Consider the following 15,628-nt stretch of genomic DNA (forward strand, 5'->3'; position numbering starts at 1 on the left):
TCCCGCCCGCCGCCCGGGCAGGCACCGCCCCCGCCGCCCCCCGCCAGCACCGCCCCGGGGGCCGCGAGGGGCTCCCGCCGCGCCAGGGGCAGCGCTGACCGCGGGGATCGGGGCTGCCCTTGCCCCGGTGCTCCCCCTGCCCAGCTCCTCGCCCCGTCCAGACCCCGGGGTGACCGTGAGCCCGGCGATAATTCCCCCGGCGGGAGAGCTCTGATCGCCGGGCTCCGAGCGCCTGTGATGATCCATGTGCCCGGCGATGCTCCCGCCAGGCCCCCGCGCTCCCGCGGTTCCCCGGGATGAGCGTGATGGGGTGTGCGAAGGGTACGGCACAGGGAGTGTGTTTGATAGAACTGGGGTGTCAGGCTCACGGCTCCTACATAGAGCCCTTTCATCCTTCCCCCAGTGTATGCACACCCTTTTGTGTCAGAGTTTTGAAGCCAGCCAAGCCTGAGGTTGTCCCCATCCTCCTCTCCAGCCGCAGAACCCAGGTTCAGAGTGCTGGTACACCACATCGTTTTAGCTTTTCCGCCCCGGCTCCAAGACAAGCTCAAGGGCCACATCTAAGTCATGGGCTGGCGCCTCCAACCTGCATGCACATACATACAAAATTCCCTTCATTCCTCAGAGAGGGGAAAAATGAGCTTAACGTTGCTCAGTTGCTCCACTCCTGCCCCTGCCCTGCCCTTGGAGGCTGCTGAGGACACCAACAGCTTGCGGGGACATGCTCCAGTCCAGGGGAAGGGAGCCCACGTTAACCACCAGAACGAGCCGCCCAGGTCCATCTTACTGCCCATGTCAGAAGGGATGTGGTACATTAGGACGACCCTGTCAGGTTTCATGTCCAGTCCATGGGGACAAAGTTTCATGTCCAGCTCACAGGGATAGGATGTGGCAGGTCTGCTGGGTCTGGTTTAGGCAGCATGTTCTGGGAGAGCTTCCGACTGAACCTGAGTCGAGGAAGCAATTTCAATCAAATGAAACAGACAGATAAACAAACAAAAAGAAAAGAGGAAAGGAAATTGTAGGGAAAGAGACACAAAGAATGGGAGACAATTACGGCTGCAAATTTTCTAACGGGCTCTGAGGCGTTTATTGAAGTCAAAGATTTCTTTATCCTTAAACATTTCACTTCCCTCACGAGCCTTTTCTCTGAAGATCCCTGAATAACTTGCCAACGCCAAAGTTACTTGAAAACTCAGAAAACAAAAAGGGACAAACAGCAAGTTTTTAAACTGCGAACTGCTGTAAAAGGTATTAAAGGGATTACAGTTTTTTTCAGCCTTAAATGATTTGCAAACTCAGCCTGAAAAAAGTATCTCCCCCGGGAACAGCATTCCGAGGCCATGCTAACCTCTGCCAGAGGAGATTCATGCACAAATCATTGAGCAAAAAGCCAGCAATGAGTAATCAAAGGCACGCACCAAACTCCAAGAACAATCTGCAGAATCCACAATCTCCAGTGGTAAAGTTTTCCACTGAATAATTTCTTCTGTGAAAAAGGAATTCGTTGAATTCTTGGTCTGACATTTGCTAATCCTTTTTTTTTTTTTTTTTTAAAGAATGACTGACTCGCGGGAAACAGAAGGCTGCTCAGAAAGGCACTGGGGTTTATTAATACCAGCTCTGCCATTTTACATGAATATCAGGTAGCTTTTTTTTTTCCTGTCTTCTGTTTGCAAACACAAAGGAAACCAGTTCCTTTCCTGTGTGCTTTAACTCACAGGCTCTTCTTCAGCACATCTGTCGGAAAGCAGTTCAGCGGCTTTCCTCCACATTGTCTCCAATTTATTAATCAACACTTTCAGCTCCCTACTGAGTTACAGCCAAATTATGGTCCTTGAAGTCCATGGCAGCACTTCCACTGACTTCATTAGGACCAGAAACTGACTCTTGAAGTCTCTGCCAATTCCTTAAGTGCTTTAACTTCAGTGTTGGACATTTCTGTTTTAATCTTCTTACGCCTGTTTCTGACACATCATTTACATGTGTGCACGCACAAACTGCCTTTCTGAAACTAAAAACTGCCTTAAAAGCAAACGGAAAAGTTTTATTTGTTTACCTGTGAATGGGTGGACTCAGGACCCTGAATGTGTCTTTGCCAGGGCTGTTAGAGGACAGATGCCATTTTGAGGGGCCTGTTAGAGAGCCCCAACCGCAGACCCTGCTCCATACCAGGGAGACAGCTGGGGTTCATCCTGCTGTGGGAAGAATTTTGGCCTATTCCAGCTCCAGTCTCTGTTTCAAGGCCACCACTGGTCCGGTGGCTCGTGAGAACAAGTCGCAGCCATGGAAACTGTGATATTTGAGCACCAAAAATTCCTGCTTGCGGGAAGCCTGGAGCTGAGACCTTCACAGGTCAGGCCATTTACTTCCCACTGACCCCTCTCAGCCTGAACTAGTTTACTCCAAGGCCAAAGCCCCGCAGGAGGAGAGGTTGGGAGCTGTGTTCCCATTTCCCTGGCCTTTTGGTTTAGTCACTGGCTGAGTTATGAAATCTGCCTGCAGCGTAACCCTGTCTGTGGGTTTCCCATGGGCTGGAGAGGCTATTACCGAGGAGCAGTTGGAATGTTAATTACCCATTAAGGAACTAAATCTGGGGGATTTCTCAAAGCAAATAGACATAATCTCTGGCACTGACCCCACCTCTGGCACTGACCCCACCCTGGCCTGAGCATCCTTCCCTTCCTGGCAGGCTGGAGGATGCAATCCTTGCAGCCTCTGACCAGTGCCTCCCTTTTTGCTCATCTCAGCCTGGGAAGACTCTCAGTGCTGTCCTCGGCAGTAGGACAGCCTGGCTGGAGCTGGCATTCAAGCCCCAGGAACATTTTGCAGGGTAGGCAGTTCTCTTGAGGATACACCAGGACTAGTGCAAGGCAAAGTGAAAGGGAAGAATGTGTCCTGGGGAGTGAGGAAAGCCCCATCCTGCCCAGAGGGACCAGGAGCAGCCTGTTTCCCAGCAGCTTTGGGGCTGAGGGCTCTGTGGAATTTCGAACCGATGGGTAAGTTTTTAACAGCTCATCCGGTTATTCCAGCCTGTTACCCCATAAATGGAGGTCTGTCTGTTTCCTTGCCTCTGATTTGCATCTGTTCCAGGGCAACATCCACAGGCTGGTACAAACCTCGCCAAGGATCATCACAGCCAGCCCTGCACACGTGGCTCCATGGGGATAAACCCACCCTGCCTGGCTGCCATGCACCCCTGACTGTCCCCAGGCTCCTCCTCAGAGGGGTCACCCGCAGCCACACATGGCCTGATGCAGGCTGACCTCTGCAATACCCCCTGCTGCTGACTCCTTCCTTCCCCTTTCCTCCAAATCAGGCCACGGCTGCTGTCACTGGAGCCCCCGGCTGGAATTACAGCAGTGCTGCCAATGTGTATTTTAAAAACCTCTCCTTCAGTATTTAAACTGGAAGATCCCTGATGCAGTGGCAAACGGGTAACAAAGACAGGAGTGAGTGAGGGTGGCCCACTAGGTCAAGACAGGCATCCCTGAGCACAGAGGGTTTTCCCAGGGAAGAAACCTGGCACATGGGAGTGCAGAGAGCCTTATGGACCAAACCTCCTCTCCCTGGTGGCAGCGCCAGAGGTTTGCAATCTGCCTCTCTTCCAAAGGTCTCTGATGTTCCCCGTCCTTACTCTCCTGAGCGCTTTCTAAATTATTTGGAACCAGAAAATATTTGCTTGCAGGATCACCTTTATGTGAAAATTTACAAATTTTGCTGTAGAGCTGGAACAAACCTCCCTGATCACAGCTCTGGTCCCTGTGCCATCGCTCAGAGCTGCACAGCCTGCGCTGCTCCCATCAGCTGCTGGAGCTTCCCATGGAGAATCACCGGACTGAAACCTCTCCCATTATCTCCTCGATGAAAAATACTCCAGACTTACACATACTGAACCACCACACACATTCCCAAGCACCTCCTTTTAGCCAGGGCTCCTGCCTGAGCTTGGGGCAGGGACAAACAGCTGCCTGGAGACCCCCATGACACCTCGCTGTGCTCAGTCCCCACAGCAGAGCAAGGAGGAAAGGCCTGTGCCCCAACATGGCTGAGTGCCAGCTGTGGCTGTGTAGCCAGGGGGAAAGGCCCCGCGTGCTGGAATTATGGCCATCTTCATCCGGTTGTTTTTTACACTGGTTCGTTTCCAAAGCTTTCCCGGGGCAGGTCTGCCAGGAACCCAACCACCCAACCGCGCCCGCCTCCATCTTGGTGAGGGGCAGAGGGACAGGAGGTGGCAGCGCCATGTTGGGAAGGTCGAGCCGAAGAGGAGAGGTGGTGGGGCAGCCGCCATCTTGGGGAGGTCAGTAGGGGAGGCAGAGGAGGGCGGTGACGGCGCCATCTTCGGAAGGTCGAGGCGGCCGCCATCTTGGGGAGGTCGGCCCTGCTTGTCCTCGGGAGTGCCGGTCACGGTGTGGCGGCGGCGTCCGGCGTGGCGGGATCGGGACCGGGATCGAGATCGGGATCGGGATGAGGACCGGGATCGGGATCAGGGCACAGCCTTGTGCTTGCCGTCGGGGACACGTCGCGTCCCTCCATCCCTTCCGGGTGAGGCGGTGCCCCCCGCCCCCTGACCCCGCCGCTTCCTTTCCGTGGCGGCCGCCGGAGCAGACGGGCAGGTGAGTGCGGGGCTGTCTCGCATCCGCCGCCATCCGCCTGCCCGCGCCTCGCCGCGGGCCCCGGGCTCTGCGCCCGCCCTCACGGGCCCGGGGTTGCGTGGGACAGCGCTCCCGGCGCGGGGCGGGCGCGCCCGGCCGAGCGGGACCACGGGCCGCAGGCGAGCCCAGGGCGGGCGGAGCGGAGCCGCCGGCGGGAGGTGCAGGGCGGCACGGCCCTGAGCGGCCGGGGCTGTGCCCCCGAGCGCGGGAGAGCGGCGGGGTCGTCGCCCGGGGGTCGATCCTGGCGGTACAGCGTCTGCTGTGTCGGCCTCACTGGGCTGGGGACGGCGCTGTCCGTGGGGCCTGTGGATGTGTCGGGAAGGGGATGTGGCGCTGTCGGGGCGGCCGCGCAGGCACTGGTGTAAATTAATGTTGTCTGCGGAGAGGGGACCAGCGAGGGTGAACGCGGGTTCTCTTGGAGTTGGTTTCCTGGGCGAAGCGGTTGAACATCTCACTTGTGCAGGGCGCCGGCTGTAGCAAGTATTTGGCAGGAGAGGGCAATAGGGAACCGTCTTCCTGTGCTCGGGACAGAGGCACGGGATCCATGGCCCCCAAAACAAACAGCCGAGCGCCGGGTCTGCTGTCTCCCGTCGCTGAGTTTCGTCTTCAGAGGCAGAAGATTTACCTGGGCTAGTCCCAAGGATGTGGTTAGGAGAGCAGTAACATGGAAGAACCCAAGCTAGTACTTAAAAGGTGTGCAGAGTTGGACCTTAGTGACCAAATGAGGTCTTTAATAGTTGTTTGGCTTGGTATTTTCTTTCCATAAAGTCACACAAGCAAGGGGAAGTGCTTGGCACTGCTGGTTACCAAGGAAAGGGCCCCCCTCGTGTGCAGCTGTGGTGGGGCCTGGGGACAAGCGCAGCAGGAGAGACCCCACTAAGCAGCTGTGGGTGGTGACCTGTGTGCCAGCATGCAGCAAAGCTGGGAATCCCGGGGTTTGTAAGAAATCTGCTTGTACCCCCAAATTGCCGCTTCTGTTTTGCCAACGGTAACTCATTTTTCTTGCTTGGTTGGAACAGTAGGAATTTCATAAAATCCTTTAGCAATGCTGAGAAACCTAGCATCACTCATGCTTCACTTTGGTTGTTGTTCAGAAATGGCACCTCGTAAGGGCAAGGAGAAGAAGGAGGAGCAGGTCATCAGCTTGGGACCGCAGGTGGCTGAAGGAGAGAATGTGTTCGGTGTCTGCCACATCTTTGCTTCCTTCAATGACACTTTTGTCCACGTGACTGATCTCTCTGGCAAGTGAGTATTGAACACCCATCACCTCGCTGTGGTACATGGCTCCTTCAGGTGCGAAAACAGAAACTAGGCTTGGCAAGAGGTTCCACCAAAGTCCTGGAGCTTCTGCTGAGCCCGATGGGATGGTGCATGTACACAAACCAGGTGGCTTGGTGAGCTCCTCTGATCAATGTTGTACTCAGGGTACTAGGTGGCAGTTTATTGATCTGGTAACGTTGACAATAACAGGTTCTCTCCCTACCCAGAAGCTGTTTTGGGGGGAGGAACAAGGAATGGCTTTCTCCTGAGTGTTGTCTTTTCCTTCTGTAGGGAAACCATCTGCCGTGTGACCGGTGGGATGAAGGTGAAGGCAGACAGAGATGAGTCCTCTCCCTATGCAGCCATGCTGGCAGCCCAGGATGTTGCCCAGAGGTGCAAAGAGCTGGGCATCACCGCCCTGCACATCAAACTACGTGCAACTGGGGGGAACAGGTACGTCACAGGGACACTGGTGGTCACTGTGGTGGCTGATGGTGAAGGGTTTGGGTCTGGGACAGGAGGAGGATGGTTTGGAATGGGGAAGGTGGGATTTTTAATATTGCTAGTTGTTTGTAAACTCTGTTCAGCTTCTGAGTCATTTAAGGGGTTGTTGGTTCTGACTCTCCTCCAGGACCAAGACTCCTGGACCTGGTGCTCAGTCAGCCCTGAGAGCTCTGGCCCGCTCTGGGATGAAGATTGGCCGCATTGGTGAGTGAGGGAGAGCGGGATTAATTAGTGAAAGGAGCTTTGTAGGCATGTGTGCTGCTTGGTGTGATGGTTTAACTTTGGGATGTTCTTCGTGGCCGCTCAGGTGGCACCAAAGGAAGGATTTAATTTAAGCAAATCCCTAAAGTGATGATTCCTCAGGAGGTGGTGAGAGCAGAACTCAGAACCCAGGTTTCTGTGTACAGGGCAAACCTCAACTCACAGCAGGGTACCACTGTTCCTTGGATGTCACAGCGCTTGTCCCATAGCGGTTCAGTCACCTAAAAATACCTTGGTGGTCTCAGCTTGAGACAGTGACTCAGTTATAGTGGAGTTCTCCAGCTGCTGGAGGAGAGTCCTGAACTTTGTGGGGGAGTCACAAGAAGCTGCAGTGGCTGTGCTGAAAATTCATCAAGCATCCTGTTTCTTTGGAAACCCTGTGGCTGCTTGGTTTAAGTGGGATGGGAGATGGGAATTTTTGCTTCCTATACATTAAAAGCTCTGGGTGCCCAGCTTGTGGGAAGTTCCCAAGTTCCACTCTACGGAGCATACCTTCTGCCCGTGTGTGGCCCCTGCACTGCCAAGGTGCAGCCATGAGGCTGGGGTTGGTGGCTGTGCCCCACTGGTTTCTGGGGGTACCTCTGGAAGGTAACAGTGTGTTTTGGGTTTTCTTCCCCCTGCAGAGGATGTCACCCCCATCCCCTCCGACAGTACTCGCAGGAAGGGTGGTCGCCGTGGACGTCGTCTGTAAACAGCGCTGCACCTTCTGTTTATTAAAGCTCTCTTAAACCTCTGCTCAGCTGTGTTTTCTTATTGGGGTGTGCTGGACTTCCATGTAATGCCATCCATGGATGGCTTGGGCTCTGGAGCTGGGCCTCTGGGTTGGGGGGATGTTGGAGGTGAACTAGGCTAGCTGATCCAAAGCCATGGTGGGTCTTGGGCTTCAAAGCAGAAGCTGCTTGGATACTTGTGCTTTCAAACTGAGTCATGATCTCTTGGAAGTGTCCTTGCCACGGGGAAAAAAGGCTGGGCTGGGAGTGAGAAACTACTGCTGTGTTTTCTGCAAAATGCTGCTTAATTCATCACTTCCCCTTTCTGTGGAAAAAAAGTCCCCTGCCTGTGCAGATGTTCCTAAGCCAGCATTTCCTTTGGCACAGCCATAGTGCTTTATTTGTTGTTTTTTATGTGGCCATGGAAAATTTTAGAATAAACTTCCCCTACTGTCCTAAAAGTGCAGTTTGCCACTCAAATAGCTGTTTTCTTGTACTTAAAGTTTTCTTTGAACTCTGTGTTGAGAACTTGCTGAAAACACAAAACCAGCAGCAGCTCAGCCAACATGGAGCTGAACAGAGGAGGGGACAGGTCAGGAGTGCAGGGAATGGGACTGTGTGTGTGTGACCAAGAGCTCCAGTCAGTGGTTTTTTAATAAACTCTTGAACACAGTGAAAACTGTTGCTGTGTGTTGCTCCATCCCAGGGGATATTGGTGTGGCTGCTTCCCAGGGCACTTTTGTGGAAAAACTTCAGCAATAGCAAATCCAACACAGGACCTTTGTGGCAGCACAAACAGCTCATCTCTGGGTGCTGTTTGAGTTCCTCTCCCCTCTGCTGCCCACCCAGGCCCAGCAGGGCCGCCCAGGTCCAGGCCATTTCAGCCCTGCTGGTTTTAAGGGCAGTTCAGAAGTGGGAAGGTGTCTGCTCCACATGAAGGTGGATTTGCTCTATTAACCCTTAATCCTTGGAAACTGGAGCCCTGCTGTGTGCACAGGGATGGCTGAGCAACCTGCCCTATGCCATTTGGTGCCCTGGACATGATGTGTCGTGGGCAGGCTGCTCACTGGGCTTGCTGCTCAATTAATGGCAAAAATACCTTTGATTTCTTGGCAGATCTGACGTCTTTGAAATGGCTTCCTGCGTTGGTGTGTAATCCCCAGGGGGGGAAATGCTGAATGAGGAAGAGAAACCGGAGATCCAGCACAGAGTGGCTGCCTGGCACATCACCTTTCTGGAGGAAAAGACCCTCCTGTCAGAGTGGCATGGATGGCTCTCATGGCTCTGGCAGTCCCTGCCCTGACCCAGGTGGTTGTCTCGGGTGATCAGCGAGGAACTGCATCACCTGCAAGCCCCCTGTAGCTGGGTGATGGCTCCCGGGCTGCATGGGGGTGAGATGTGTGTGCCTGCCCACCCTGTCTCCCCAGCAGAGATGCTCATCCTGCCGAGGACATGGGGCTGCTCAGGAGCTGTGCTCCCCTCCCACACACAGTCTGTGGCCACTGGCAAGCCCTGTGGCTCAGCCCTTCCCCTCCAGTTTGCCCAGGGCCAAACCTGAGCTGCTGGGGGTGTAGCCTTAGGGGCAGTGGAAAATGTGGATCTGTTCCCCAGACCTTATTCTGTGCAGGGTCTGGGGGCTGAGAGCTGTGAGACGAGGCCCAGCTGGTGATGAATGGCTTCCTGTGAATGCACCTGGGTTATTCCAACTGCCTGCCTCAAATAATTGCTCTGCCGGCCTGGTCCTCAGCAGGTCTGAGCCCAAGCCTGAGACCACTCCTCTCTCCAGATGGCTTTTTTCCCCCAAAAAAAGACAACTGGTTCCTCAGCTTCCTGTAATGGTGCTTGTTGAGTTTTTGATGGGCAACAGCAAACACAAAGCCTTGGGGTAACAGGGTGGTGAGGAGCCAGTGCCAGGCTTGCGCAACGGGGGAATGAGGAGGGTCAGACAGGATGGGAGCTGCTCTCTGAAAGGGTCTGCATCTTCCCTGGAAAAATCAATTTACAAACTGGAAACACCGGATGCCACAGCCACAGGCAGAAAGTGTGTGGGGGGTGTGAAGTACTGAAGAGTTGATGGGGAGTGTCTGTGTGTGTAGTGAGGGCTGGCTTTGTGCTGGTTGTGCCCGTCTGGGCTGGGGCTTGGGGGGTTCAGCCTGCCAGGGGGAACAAGGCCCTCCCCCACCCCCAGGTTATCGCCACGTCTGTGGTTTGCAGAGCCAGACCCAGCTCCATGGAGTCGCTGGGGTTTCACTTGCAAAGTTCCTGTTCAAACTCTCTCTGGTTCCCCTTTGGGCTGAGGCTGGTCACGGAATGTGCCTGGAGCATGGCCTCAAGGCAAGAGTTGTGGCCCAAACGAGGAGCTGGGTGAGGTCTGGAGCCTTGAGGAAAAACCTGTGTGTCTCCCAGAACCCCCAGTGCCCACAAGGAGAGAGACAAAAAGTTTATGGAAAGCTTTTATGTTCTATTTCCTTTTTTTTTAGCCTTCTTTTCTTTCCTCCTTTTTAGCCTCCTTTTCGTTCCTCTTTTTTCCCTTTTCTCTCCGTTTTCTCTCCCTTTTCATTTTCTTTTCAAACACCTCTGATGGTTTCTAAGTACAGCTTTATCACTGGTAGCCTGGGGTGAGGCTGATGGACACTCCTGGGCTGGTGTTCCATGCACCCCTGGGTGCCCAGGGCTTTCCCAGCTGGGTCACAGGAGCCTGTGGGTGGGACACCAGGCTCCGGGCACCTAAGCCCTTCTACAGTGGGGCTGCAATGTCCCACGTGGGAAGCCAGAGCATTGTTCCACCATGCCTCCTCCAGGAAGAGCAACTGCCAGGAAACCCTGCCCCGCTGCCTGGAAATGCTCCATGACGATCTCTTTCCCTGCTCTCCAGGCACAGCCAGGGCTGGCTCTGTGTCCCTCCAGCCAGGTGGCTCAGGACTAACTCAGGAGGAGTGGCTGAACCAGCCCCAGAAGGTTTGCCGGGTAACCGGTGGTGTCTGGCTTTTAGTGCCTCACGCACAGTTTCACTTTTGGCTGAGCCTTGGGCACGGTGGAGCTGGATCCTGATGCTGGAGCCAGCTCTGTGCTGGGCACAGTGTGACCCTGGCTCAGTGTGGGCACTGGGGGTGTGTTACCCCTGGCACTGCCCTGGGACCTTGAATAAAATCACCAAACCCAGCATTATGCTGCTTCTGCCCATGTAGCACTTCCAGGGCTGTTGGGAGGGCTGGGAATCCCCGATGCTTCTCTCCCACTGGTGCTTTGGGGTCACTCACCTTGAGGGGCTGCTCCTCCTCTCTTAGCTTTGGGGGTTCAGCCTCTGGAAGCTGCTGCAGGCAAAGCAAGGAGGGCTGGAAAGCACTTAGTCCTTGAATTGTTCCCCCTCACCCTGAGAAGTGCTGGCCAAGCACCCCCAGCCCGGGGGGTCTGAAGTGACCCTCAGCCCGGGGTTTGAGCTGAAGTGCAGTTTTTTCCCCAGCAGCAAAGATCAGTGAGGAGGGGTGTACCTTGACAGTGTGCCCCCACACGGGGGTTCTGCTCTTAGTCTTGGGTGTGGGGTCTCTCCCCATGGTGTCCCACGCCTGGTAACCCACCTCTGGACCCCACTTCCTTCTTCACACATCGTCTCTCACCTCCCCCATCCCAACAGCACATCCCGTTTCTCAGCTTCTGCTACCCCCCCCCATATACCACCTCTTGCCCCCCCAGGGGTACCAGAGCCCCCAGACCCATGTCACTGGTGTCACCAGGCTGGGCACTGTGACATGCCCGTGGCGTGGGGAGGGCAGCGATGCCCCCACTGAGTAGCCGCGGTGCTCACCACCGAGCCCAGCATAAACTCTGTACTGGAGACCTGTGGAGCAGAGCTCTGCCTGGCAACAAGTGATGCAAGTGCCAGCAGCCAATAGGATTTTTTTTTTGCTCCCCCCCCGGGTGTCAGGGCAGGGTGGGGACCGGAGGGTATTTCCAGGGACAGAGCTGGGGGTGCTCATTTCCATCGGGGAGCCCACCGGAGCCATGGCAGAGGAGCAGCGGGACCTCATCTCTGACCGCGGCAGCGCCGTGCTCAGCGTTGGGAACACCCAGAGGTGCCACTGCTGGGGGGCAAGGGGTGGGGGGCACGGAGAGGGCAAAGTGGGCACAAGTGGGGACGTGGGACAGGGGGGGCATTGTGTGGGTGTGGGATGGAAGGGGACACAGTTGGGCCAAGGGGGTACAGAGTGACTACGGGGCAGAAGGTGGGGGGTACAGGGTGGCTACGGGGCACTGTGGAGCCAAGGGGGCTGTGGAAGGGGCCAGAACATGGCTGTGAGGCAGGAAGGGACACGGGGAGGATATGGAATGGGTGGGGCACAGTGTGGCTGTGGGACAGGGGGGACATGGAGTGGCTATGGGATGGAGCGGGACTTGGGTGGCTATGGGATTGGGAGGGCATTGGGTGGCTATGGGGCTGAAGGGGGTCACTGTATCTCTGGGGCAGTTGAGGACGAGTCATGGCGATGGGGTGGACAGGCTCAGCGTGGCTGTGGGGCAGAGAGCCATGGCTTGAACCTAGGGGGGAGGCAACACGGCTATGGGACAGGCTGTGGGACAGGCAGGGTGATGACGTGGCTATGGGGCAGGCGCGGGCCCTGGACCCAACTGGCTCTGCGGGGCCGCCATCCCATTGCCACCGCGTGTCCCAACTAGTCCCCATGTCCCAAGCCCCGCGGGGGCAGCCTCCGCCAAAGCTTCTAGCCAATCAGAATCCCGGGAGCTGTGACATCACCAGTCTCCGGGCAGACACCCCCGCAGCGCTGTCCCGTTCGGGACATGTCCCTCGGCCGGGCAGTGCCCGCTCCCCGTCGGGCAGCGGAGCCAGGGGGTGGCCTCTGGAGCACCGCTGCACCCCTATAGTGCCACATTCACCCGGCGGGGCAGCATCTGGCACAAAATTTTAAGAATTAACTGCTGTCCGGCATCCCATGGGCCGTGTCCTCTGTCTCAGGAATCAGCGGAGATTCAGGTGGCTTCAAAATCCCACAAAAGGCGATGCCTAGAGTGATATCGTGCCCCAAAGTCCCCTGGCAGTCCCCTGTCCGCACCTAAATGTGCCCATGTACCCCTCGGTACCCGTCCCGTGCCCCCCCCTCCCGCCCCCACAGTGAGTTTCAGTTCCTGGTGTGACCTTCACACTGAGTTTTCACTTCTGCACCCTGCAATGGGGGAATTTGCATTTGTCTGGCTGCAAACCCCCCCGGGAAGGGCGTGTTTGGGGCGGGGACAGGGTGATGTCAGAGGATCATCTCCTGAGCTCCCTGTCCGTGCCCGCAGGTCGGTGTTGGGGCGCAGAGCCGGCCTCTCCGTGCTCTCCATCCTGGTGGCCCTGCTGATAGCTGGCCAGGCTGTCACCATCTACTTCGTGTACCAGCAGAGTGGGCAGATCAGCAAGCTGACCAAGACCTCCCAGACCCTGCAGCTGGAGGCTCTGCAGAGGAAGCTGCCTGCCAGTCAGTAGCCCCATGGGCACCAGTGTGGTGGTGGGGGGGTCCAGGGAGAGGGGACAGATTCCCTCTGGCCCACCCAGCCCTGTTGGTGCCTCTCACGGTGCTCTTTCCCGAGCAGGTGCCAAGCCGGTGAACAAGATGAAGATGGCCATGGTGAACACCCCGCTGGTCATGAGGGTCCTGCCTGCTGGCCCCCTTGCAGACCTTCCGGTAAGAGAGCTTCACCACTGCTTGGCACTGCTTGCTGCCCTCAGGGCTCACTGCCGTGCTCACACTGCTCCTTTGCTTTTTCTCTCAGGCCACGGCCCCTGCTAGCAACAAAACTGAGGACCTAGTGAAGCACCTGCTGCTGGTAAGGTCTCCTGCACCCCCACCTGCCCCACAGCTGCCCCCCTGCACTGGTTTGGGGTCTCTTGGGGTGCTGGTGGGAGCTCCTGGCCTCCTGCGGCATCTGTCTGGATGATATCAGCACACTCCCACCTGATTTTTCTTTGCCCTGTCTCACTGTGGTCATTTCTTTGCAGCAAGCAGACCCCGGGAAGATGTTCCCAGAGCTGAAGGACAACTTTCTGGACAATGTGAAGAGACTGAGAAACACCATGGCTCACGCAGACCTGAAGGTCAGTGCTTGCTGCCATCCTACTCTTCCCCATCCAGGAGTCCCTTGCTTGGGGGAGGGACTGGAATGTCCCCACCTGGAAAAACAAAGGCCTGCTTGAGCCAGGCTTGGGCCACTCCCACCCCAGGGAAGGGGATGGTGCTCACCACCTTCCCTGGCCAAGCTGGAGCTCATGGCACAGCTCCCACAACTCCCCCCATGCCCATTAATGTGCTGGTCCCCCTCGTTGCAGTCCATGGAATCCTGGATGTACAACTGGCTGCTGTTTGAGATGGCCAAGAACCCCAAGTCGGAGGAGAACAAGGCAATCCCAGCAACTAAAGGTATTGGGGATGGGGCTGCTGAGCTGGGGAGGGTCAGGGAGGTGTTGGCATGGGGCATCCCACAGGGAGCCAAGCCCTCCCTCCGGTCATGGTCCTGTTCATTCCGTGGGGAGCCTCTGCTTGGTGGCCTATAGGACATCACAGAGCATCTCTGTCTGCTGCATGCAGGGCATTTGGGGTGAGCAAAAGGCTGAACAGCTGGACCACCACCCCAAATCCTCCACCCCTGGCTAGCCCAAGAGCTTGAGAAAGGTCACGGGGCTGGGGCTTGTTCACCTTTAAATTAAACTGCTTGTGGGTAGAATCTCCTGCTGAGGCTGCTGAGGGGGAGAAGGGCCTGAGAGGCTGATGGGGTCTCCCCTCTGTTTCTGTTGCCCTAGTGCAAACTAAGTGCCAGGCCGAGGCCAATTTTGGGGGTGTCCATCCAGGCCGGTTCCACCCACAGTGCGATGAGAACGGTGACTACCTGCCCAAGCAGTGCCATTTCTCCACTGGCTTCTGCTGGTGCTGCTACAAAAATGGCACCAAGATTGAGGGCACTGCTACTCGGGGAAAGCTGGACTGCTCCGGTAGGTTGCCAGGGAGGGGAAGGAGAGGAACGAGCAGTATGCAAGGACTGCTTGGGATTAGGGAGGAGGAGAGCTAGGAGAGGAGAGGCATCCACGCTGTAGGGAGCACCCCTCTGGTGCCAGCAGATTAAGACTAGAGGGGACCCTTAAAACCACAGCCACCCCAGGTCTCTGCAGGTGGAGCCAAGGTATGCAGACAGGGTTTTCCATGAGCCCCTCTTGCCCCCAGCCCACAGCTCAGCAGTGGGTGCAGCCTCTCCCCCACTGCCCTCTGTGGGATGGGGCATGATGGGGCAGCCCTGGGGTCCAGCACCCATATCCTGCCCTCCCTTTGCAGGGGCTGCTGCTCCCACCAGTGCCGCTGCCGCCCCGGATCCGGACGAGATGATCTTCTCCGGGGTGGACACGCTGAAGCTGAACGTGGAAAAACGTGAGTGTCCAAGTGCAGTCCAGGACCGGGAAGGGGAGCTCCTGGGGGAGCACCAAAGCACTGCCAGGGAGGTTGTGATGGAGACAGGGGTTTTGGTTGGTCCTTGAGCTGTCCTGTTGACTACCTCCTCTTTTTTCCCCCACAGCAGAGTAGAAGATGCCAGCAGTTGCCTCCAGCATCCCAGCTCCTGTCTGGTTTTTTTCCCCCGTTTCTTTTCTGCGCTTACATTGCTGACCTTTCCCCCGCTGTAGAACAGCAGCTGGGGCTGAGCTGCCATGACTCTGAGTGCTAGAGACAAAGTGTCCCCTCAGAGGGTGGGTAAAGCAGGCTGGAAAATTATTTCAACCATGTCAGATCCATAAATCCTGTTCCCTTTGGCTCATCGACATCCCACAGCACCCAGGCAGTGGCAGAGCTCACCCCTGCTGAAGAATTAATGCTTCCTTGCACTAAACGAACATTAAAAGCAGCAAAACAATATCCACCAGCTTCTTAACTGATCCCCGTAGGCTGGAGCCCTGTTAGATTACTGGAGTAGAGGGTTTTTATTGTGGGGTGCTCAGATTTGTAGACAGAGATCTTCGCCTACAGCCGCAGCAGTGGGTAACCGTGGGCAGAGGGGCTTCTAATCTTCCTGAATATATCTGATTGTTCCTTTATAAATGAGCTCAAAAGCTAATTATTTCAAATAAACTTTTGAATAAGAAAGCCCTGTAAGCAACTCTAGCAGGGCTGTGCTTGCAGTTTGCATCTGTCGTAGGTTAAAAATAAATGCATCTTAATAAAAAAAGGGACAAGGAAAAATCTCTGCAAACACTTGGACACC

The 15,628-nt window shown here is 56.0% G+C and overlaps 2 protein-coding genes across 6 annotated transcripts; both read left to right on the top strand.

Annotated features, from left to right (window-relative positions):
* Positions 1–4,507: 4,507 nt before the first annotated feature.
* RPS14 (ribosomal protein S14) lies at positions 4,508–7,413 on the top strand. Of its 2 annotated transcripts, none has more exons than XM_064672044.1 (5): positions 4,508–4,616; positions 5,750–5,900; positions 6,207–6,368; positions 6,547–6,623; positions 7,304–7,413. In XM_064672044.1, the coding sequence occupies exons 2-5, from the start codon at positions 5,752–5,754 to the stop codon at positions 7,369–7,371; spliced, it is 456 nt and encodes a 151-aa protein (XP_064528114.1). In that variant the 5' UTR covers positions 4,508–4,616; positions 5,750–5,751; the 3' UTR covers positions 7,372–7,413. The 2 variants fall into 2 exon arrangements, with proteins under 2 accessions (XP_064528114.1, XP_064528115.1); XM_064672045.1 differs by lacking the exon at positions 4,508–4,616 and adding an exon at positions 5,230–5,348.
* A 3,915-nt stretch (positions 7,414–11,328) lies between these two features.
* Positions 11,329–15,624, top strand: CD74 (CD74 molecule). 4 transcript variants are annotated; one of them, XM_064672040.1, is made up of 9 exons: positions 11,329–11,463; positions 12,689–12,864; positions 12,980–13,071; positions 13,160–13,213; positions 13,386–13,481; positions 13,713–13,803; positions 14,184–14,372; positions 14,710–14,802; positions 14,948–15,624. In XM_064672040.1, exons 1-9 carry the CDS (start codon positions 11,393–11,395, stop codon positions 14,953–14,955), a joined length of 870 nt encoding a protein of 289 aa, XP_064528110.1. In that variant the 5' UTR covers positions 11,329–11,392; the 3' UTR covers positions 14,956–15,624. The 4 variants fall into 4 exon arrangements, with proteins under 4 accessions (XP_064528110.1, XP_064528111.1, XP_064528112.1 ...); XM_064672041.1 differs by having other exon boundaries at positions 14,951–15,086; XM_064672042.1 differs by lacking the exon at positions 14,184–14,372.
* Positions 15,625–15,628: the final 4 nt, after the last annotated feature.

This window comes from Pseudopipra pipra, chromosome 15, assembly GCF_036250125.1.
Source record: "Pseudopipra pipra isolate bDixPip1 chromosome 15, bDixPip1.hap1, whole genome shotgun sequence".
Classification (NCBI taxonomy): Eukaryota; Metazoa; Chordata; class Aves; order Passeriformes; family Pipridae; genus Pseudopipra; species Pseudopipra pipra.